Source organism: Xenopus laevis, chromosome 8L (assembly GCF_017654675.1).
Source record: "Xenopus laevis strain J_2021 chromosome 8L, Xenopus_laevis_v10.1, whole genome shotgun sequence".
Taxonomy (NCBI): domain Eukaryota; kingdom Metazoa; phylum Chordata; class Amphibia; order Anura; family Pipidae; genus Xenopus; species Xenopus laevis.
In genome coordinates, this window is record NC_054385.1 from 108473823 (window position 1) to 108482223 (window position 8401).

The 8401-nt window shown below is 37.0% G+C and overlaps 1 protein-coding gene across 1 annotated transcript; it reads right to left on the minus strand.

Moving 5' to 3' along the window:
* Positions 1–276: 276 nt before the first annotated feature.
* LOC108699268 (protein phosphatase 1 regulatory subunit 14B) lies at positions 277–6649 on the minus strand. Its single transcript, XM_018231248.2, has 4 exons — positions 6262–6649; positions 3719–3808; positions 1924–1956; positions 277–497 (listed from the first exon to the last, which is right to left on the minus strand). The coding sequence occupies exons 1-4, from the start codon at positions 6451–6453 to the stop codon at positions 429–431; spliced, it is 384 nt and encodes a 127-aa protein (XP_018086737.2). The 5' UTR covers positions 6454–6649; the 3' UTR covers positions 277–428.
* Positions 6650–8401: the final 1752 nt, after the last annotated feature.

An 8401-nucleotide genomic window follows, 5' to 3' on the forward strand; every position in this document is an offset into this window, starting at 1 on the left:
GTTTTTTTTAGCATAGAGGTATACTAAATCTCGAACAATTGTAGTTTATTACTAAAAATTTTCGATTTTGCCAAAATAAGTCAGATCAGAAAAATGAGAGGTTTAGTAAATAACCCCCTGACTGTTGGCTCTACATACATATGTATTAATACCCTTGGCTTAGTAAGGCGATGGGGGCAGGTGTCCACATACTTTTGGCTTTGAGATTTAAGCCTGTCAACCATAGGGTTAGTTGTAAATAAAACTGGCATGTATAAACAAGGCTGACAAAATTGCTCCTTTTAGCTGAAACATTTATAAGAAATAACTGTTGCAGGGGTGCATTCACTTTATAGTGTCCTTGTAACCACAGCGGGTTGGCCATCAGTGCAAGAATTACAAGCAAACAAAAGCTGGTGTGTCCTGTTTTAGCGCTTTTCTGTAGTTCTCTACTTGTGCCGCAGGGTTGATATCTTTCTCAAACCTTTCAGACGTTGCACGAGCTCTGCTATGAACTCCTAGAATGCAAAAAAAGCCAACTAGTTTCCTACTTTACATAACAAAACTGTCCAACAATGGCTGGTGGTACAATGGAAATTGTATTTTTAATTTCAGTACTGTAATATATGTAGCAGCAATAAGTGCTTAATAAACATTGGCCTGCATCAAATAGAACTGTGTCATAGGTTTGCCACATAAGCCCAGAGATTCAACAACAATACGACAATTCTGTTACAGCCACTGTACCTCTCAGAAATGGCATAAAATCCTCCTTGTGACCTAGTGCACCCACATTATGTTGCCATCAGTTTTTTGGGGATGGAGAATAATTCTACTGATTATTGACAACCTTAGTTGCTCTTTGGTGTCAATATTTAACATTTATGGTCATCTGTGTTGGTCTGGGCACTAAAACTAAAAATGTGTGAACTATACTCCTTAAATGATTGATGAGTAGCTGTCTTTAATTTCTTTGCATCATCATAGAGTGATAATGAAGCATAGAGTGAAACAGGAAGGTATGAACAGAAGAGAAGAGGGAATAGGGATCCTTTTGGACATCAACAGTTTCAGGTTTAACTCAAAGGCATAGCAAATTATTGGTGGTCCGGGAGTTATTTATTTTTTATTCCCTTTGCTGGATGTATTCCTGAAACCACTTAATGGGTATGTTTTTTAGGCAAATATACTAATGAAAAGGATGCCAAACTAGACAATTGCAGGCAGCATGTTGTCCTCCGTGGAAGTTTTATTCCCCTCAAAATACATAAGGGTACAACAGACTTACTTGTATAAGATCATTATTGAACTGCAAACTAATATATTGTGTTTAGTAGGGATGCACCGAGTCCAGGATTCGGTTTGGGATTCTGCCTTTTTCAGCAGGATTCGGATTTGGCCGAACTGAATCCAAATCCTAATTTGCATATGCAAATTAGGGACAGGGAGGGAAATCACATGACTTTTTGTCACAAAACAAGGAAGTAAAAAATGTTTTCCCCTTTCCACCCCTAATATGCATATACAAATTAGGATTTGTATTTGTCCGAATCTTCTGCGAAGGATTCAGAGGTTCGACCGAATCCAAAATAGTGGATTCGGTGCATCCCTAGTATTTAGCACTGAGAAGTTCATGTATAGAGGCAAAAACACAGATGCACATGGTAGAAAGGAAATAAGGAAACCTAGATAGGAAAGGGCAGAATGATGGAGAACAAAACAGTTGAATAAAGTTAAAGATCAAAGCAAGCGGTAAGAATGAATGGGTGAAAGATCCAACAACTGGTTAAGTACAGTATAGGAGAGATGTGGTTAAACAGAGTAGGAAAGAAAGGTCATGCCTTTTGATTCTTTAATTTCCAGAATAATTATCAATTAATGAAAGACCCCAATTATGTGTGTGTGTGTTCTGCTAACCAAGATTAAAAAGATGAAAATACTTACCCCTGTAGGCCTGGCGCATTCTTTCATTATTACCTTAAATATAGTAACAAAAACATGCTTCATTATTGTCAGCAATATAAGCAGACGCTGCCTTCTAGTTTGAGTGGAGGACTTTATATTTACATTATTTCTTATTGGGAAGTTAATTGTATCTTACCACTGCATGAAATACAATGATGGGCATCTGTAATGGTACAGCTGATTATACTCTTCCCAGACAAAAGAGGTATTCTTGTGCACCCTACAGACCAATAATACTTGGAATGAACTTAATGTATACGGGGAGACTTATTTATCAAAGTTTGGCTTTTAGTGGTTTTTGAAACCTCTATGAAGCTCACAAACTCTAAGACTACAAATGCCATGGAATTTATTAAGATCCGAATAAACAAAGAACAAACAAAAAATAATGTGCTAAAAAATACAAATACCTTAAAAATCTTAGTTTTTCAGACAATGTCTAGAAAAAAAATCTCTAAATCTCTAAAAGTCCTAATTGATTTAAAACAGTCCAATAGGATCAGCGCAGCTTCTACTGGGGCTCATTTATAACCACTGGACAAATTTGCACCTGAGCAGTAACCCGTGGCAACCAACCAGATGTTTATTTTCATTGTTCTCCCTGAAGCTAAATGAAAAAAGTTAATAACTGATTGGTTGCTATTGGTTATGCAAATTTGCCCAGCATTTATAAATGAGCCCCACCGACTTCTATAGGACCTTGATGACTTTTACCTGGTGTAATTTTGTATTTGTTGTTTTTACACTTAATAAATCTTGACTTTTTAGAGTTTTTAAAAATAAATAAATAGGAAAACCATAAATTTAATTATTTGTATAGAATCAGCAGCCAGATGCAATGGCTCAGTCTAAGAACTTTTCTTGTTCATTCTATTGTCTTTTTAACACAACATAGCAGCAACTTTTAGGGGGGTATTTACTAAAATACGAATTTATCATATTTTATTTAAAATAAACACAATCAATCTCCCATGTCCGATTTTAGCTTATTAATAAAAAAAAATAGATTTAATTGGATTGAAAACCAGAAATTGTTTGAATTTTTTCATGCTTTTTCCTGAATTCTTCAGTTTTTTTTGGCTTTTTTCCAGAATCGCTAGATTGTTTTCGAGTTTCTGCCCGAAAACCCTGAAAAACCCAGAGCAGACCACAAAAACTTCAAATTGAGATAGGTGCCTCTCCCATTGAGATGGCAGAATTTTGGATTCAGGCTTTTTGCAGCATCGGGGTATAATAAATCTTGAAAAATTCAAGGGTTTTTTCTCTAAAATAACCCCCTTAATATGGGTATAAAGCCCATCTCATAAAAGACCATTAATCACAAAGATATGAGAAATAAAAACATGAATTTGAATGTATAATATAAAGTTCATATTCTGCCTACAACGCTAAATTGCACAATATACCAAAAAGTATTGTATCAAATACTGGCACCTTGGCAACCAGGTGTGCCTCAACTCGCCTCATTGGTGGAGCGCCCCTGCCTGTCCCAACTTTTTTGAAATGTGCTTCTGGAATTGAAGAGGATTGTATACAGTATAACTCCTTAAATGTTAATGCAAACACTTCCCTTTACTGTTCTAAGCAAATTATATGATTGTTAAAGACAACTGAACGCAAATTTAGGGGGTCATTTAGATTTGGTCCAGTATATTTGAAGAACTGAAAGATACCTTAATGTAATCAAGAACATTATTATTTGGAAATCGTTACTAATGGAGATATTGTGACGTCACACATCCCCAAATGGGTATGGCTTTGAGTTCTGTTTTACCTGTAGTTTTAATTTTTGGTCTTCCGCTGACAAATCCAGAAGCTCATCAATATCAATATCTGGTTGCACTTGATTGTCCCTTGACGCGTCCTGTTTACACAGCAAAACAACATAACACATTGGCACGTTTAGAGAAGCATCATACAGTCATACAATATTGTATAGCCTACTCCCCTGTCTGAGAATGATGTGATGCTTTATTAGTGATACTCCACTTTACAAGAGATTTTTATTCAAAGCACAGGCTACATAGCAGATAAAAGATGCACTCTGCAGGAGCAGGATCCTATTGTATACTATTGATATATACAGAGCTTATCTGTTATCTGCTAAGTAGCCTGAGTCTTTTCTACTTTTTTTATCTTGAATGGCTGCCCTCATAGCTACACAGCAGTCTATTTATATAAACTATAGTTGTCTTTCTAAAGCATACACATAACGACAGCCTCAACTTGCCTCATTGGCGAAGTACCCCTGCTTTTACCAACGTAGGACAACAGTACATTATGGGGGTTATTTGCTAAAGTTTGATTTTTTCTGATCAAGATTTTTTGGGCAAAAACTTGAATTTTTAGAGGGAGAAAAACGCTGAATGTTTCAAGATTTATTATACCCCGAAGCAGTAAAAATTCCTGATGTACAACACAGTGGGAGATGTCCCTTTTACAATTTGAAGATATCTTGATCTGTGCTGGGTTTCGCCTGATAATCCGGAAAATTCTGGGTTTTCGGGCGATAACTTTAAAAAATCTAGCGATTCGGGCGTCAGATCTGAAAAATTCTGGGGCAGCTGGGAAACTGACAATATGTCTAGCCCCATTTCACATTTCAAAATTAAATATAAAAAAATCTGTTTGCTCTTTGGAGAAATGGATTTCAGTGCAGAAGTCTGCTGGAGTAGCACTATCAACTGATGCGTTTTGAAAAAAACATGTTTTCCCATGACACTATTCCTTTAAGGTTATAAAGATGTTGGTATAGCATTTTACAAGATGACTACCACAGACCAAATAATAGTTACAGGGTCAGGGTGGCACAGAGGGTGCTTCACAAATGGTGGCCTAACATCTGTCCACGTAGATGTCCGTTTTATTATCAACTGGTTATTGCATGGTATCGGGCAATGTGCAAAAAGAAACCATTGGCAATGGCAGAAATATAACATGTGCCTATTTTGGCTTTGCAGTTCTTTGATAAATCACCCTCTGAAAGTTTCACTCAAAGCAAAAAAAAAAAACAAAAACCTCAAAGATGTACCTTTAAAACATATAAATAATAAATAATCATAAAATATGGGGGTACTACTTATTGATTAAATGTTGGACAGAATTCTGATTTGGCAGAAACAATGTTACTTTTGATACTGCTGATAATTAATAATGGAACTGGCAACCGTAGGTTCAGATATAGTAGAATATAGTAGCTTTGGGTTATTAAACAGAGGTCTATTCAAGAATTCACTATAGCACATCAAAAGGGTCCAGATATAATAAATAATATCATATAGAGAATAGCAAATCAGCAGGCATGGCAAATTCCACTCTTTTAATCTCACCCCAAGGGGCCACACCCACAGTCTAGGAAAGCCATAGACATTAATCTAGTGAGACATAATTAAACCACACTGAGAACAGAAATTAAATATATTATGACATAATTTCTACATTTGCTTTATCTTGTTAAAATATTGTTTTTTCACAAGCTTGTTTTTAATTCTGCATGCATAAATACGCTAAGAAAATACAAAATATTAGTCTGTAATAATACTAAGCTATCACAGAAATAAAGCTAGTATAGGATCTGTTATCCAGAAACCTTTTATCCAGAAAGCTCTGAATTACGGAAAGGCCGTCTCCCATAGACTCCATTTTATCCAAATAATCCAAATTTTACTAGTACCTTGTAGTTGATCCAAACTAAGATATCATTAATCTTTACTGTAGGCAAAATCAGCTTCTTGGGTTTATTTAATGTTTAAATGATTTTCTAGTAGACTTTAGGTATGAAGTTCCAAATTATGGAAAGATCCGTTGTCCTGAAAACCCCAGGTCCCAAGCATTCTGGATAACAGGTCCCATACCTGTACTAGTACATTTTCCCTGACAGTCTCACGATTAATATCTTGTGGTTTGGCACAAATCACTGATGTATGAGCTGGCACAATATGGTACAGAGTGCCAAGGGTAGGGTCAGACCAAATGGTATAGATGCTAATGACTTTGCTAGAATAAAGTACCAGTGATTTCTATTTTAGAGGACTCTCTTTAGGGCATGGCTACCTTGGGCTCTGTACATTGTGTCCAAAAGGAACTATTGCATGGAGGAAGAGTGGAGAATAGTTGGTACAGAAAAACAATATCGTGACAGCAACATTTCATATCACTGTTGCCCATTGCTGTTGCTAAAGTTGTAATGCCATTGGCTGGACAATCCTACTTTCTAGAAATAATGGTTTTGAATAAAGTTATTATGCCCTGGGACTCACAATTACTCAGGGTGACCATTTTCGTTGGTGATTGTTAACCTTTTGGTATTAGACTCACCTTATTCTGGTACAACTCCTGAAGCTTGGCATCTACCCACTCTTCCAGGTTGAGCCTCCGCTGTATCTCCCTGCGGTTATATTTTACTGTGAGTTTGCCAAGCTTTTTGGGTTTGACATGTTCTTCAGCCTTTTCAGGCTTCTCCGGAGTCAGAAAGGTTACCCGAGGTGTGCTACTTTCATTGCCCGCCATAGCCGCTCTGTTCCAAGCTGTAGACCCTCAACCACTTCAAAGGTCTTCTCAGCTTCTCTTGTTCCAAATGATTTTTAGCCCAGCGGAAAATTGGATCTGATGTGGCATTCGTGTGATCCGACAACAGAGAGAGAAAAGGACTCTGGCAGATGCAGCTGCAATAAAGCAAAGTCCCCAACAGCCTTCTAAGGTTTCACCACTCCTGCGCAGATAAAGATCAAATGTTTAAATATTATCTTACTGAGCCATAGGAAGATAAGAGGGACACATTTATGTTATACTTGTTGATTTTAGTAATAATACAGGGAAAGTTTGGGTTGTTTGGATGGATTTAAATAACAAGCTCACCAAACTAATTTTTGAATAGTAAGAATTTAATCATTTTTAACACCAACAAAATACACAAGTTTCATTAAGTCATGTGACAGAATTTATATACCAGTTACAAATAATACCATCACTAAGCACAGTTTATCTCCCGCCCATTGTAAGATATAGGGATATTATAAGTCACCAAGGAGTCCTATGACCATGTACAGGTCAAGGATATCCAAGGTGATTGCTTATATCCTTATATTTTGCAGCAGAAGATGCATTATTTATTATAATACACACAATGAGTCATAAATGACAGAAATGACTGTCACTAAGCACCGATTATAACCAATGACTTCACTAAGCACTGCTTATAATGATAATATTTACAGGATATTCATGGCTCTTTTGTATTACAGGTATCGTATCTGTTATCCAGAATGCTCAGGACCTGGGGTTTTCCGGATAACGGATCTTTCTGTAATTCGTTAAGTCTACTAGAAAACCATGTAAACATTAAATAAACCCAGTAGTCTGGTTTGGATTCCAATAAGGATTAATTATATCTTAGTTTGGATCAAGTACAATCATTTTTAAAAAACAGGATTATTTGTATAAAATGGAGTCTATGGAAGACGGTCAGTGTCGGACTGGAACACCAGGGACCCACCCAAATACCTTAGACCAGGGGTCCACCAAAAAACCTTAGACCAGGGGCCCACTCTCAGTACTATATTCTTCCTCACTCAACCTCTAGTCTCCTAGTCTCTTTTATTTACATAATATGTGTCCCAACTAAAACGCGTAGGTATATAAGATGTTCACTTGGGTTCCTATGACCAGTATAAAAGCAGCTCACAGGCTTAGATATATATAATATATACCAGCATGTACTATAGTTTGCACTCCATTGTATAAGATAACTGCCTGGATGGCAGAATAAAAAAAACTACAGTATATAACATCATATGAAACTGCACTCACATGTCTTTGCAAGAATTGATGTAACCAACATTTTAGTCTTCAGTTTATGGTAAATCAAATTGTTTTTATTCCATGCATCTATACAGCCGACGTTGCAGCCCACATGAGGGCCTTTTTCGAGGATTTTGATATTTATATATAGTGAATAAAGTACCCCCTCTTGTAAAATATAAGGAAATTATAAGTTACAGAGGAGTTTCATGACCATATAGAAGCACGAGGTCGAAGGCCGAGTGTTTTTATACAGTTCATGGAACTCCAAGGTAACTTCTAATATCCTCATATTTTGCAACTGGGGTACTTTATTTATTATAATTTACACGATTCAGTGAGTCATTTGCAGAGCCGTAACTAGAGGGTGGTGGGCCCTGGCGCGGGACGTGCAGCCGGGCCCGGCCCCCTCCGTACGGCCAGAAACGTCCGCATTAGAACAGTGGCGCGGGCTGCCGGGGGGGCCCTGAGGGGGTGCGGGCCCTGGCCCAATCGCACCCCCTGCTCCCCCAGTAGTTACGCCACTGGTCATGTGACAGACATGACATCAGAACTCACCTTTTATAACTGATGACATCAGAACTCACTGTTTATAAGGATATAATTTACAAGATATTCAAGGCTTTTGTGTATTATATATATATCTATATATATATAT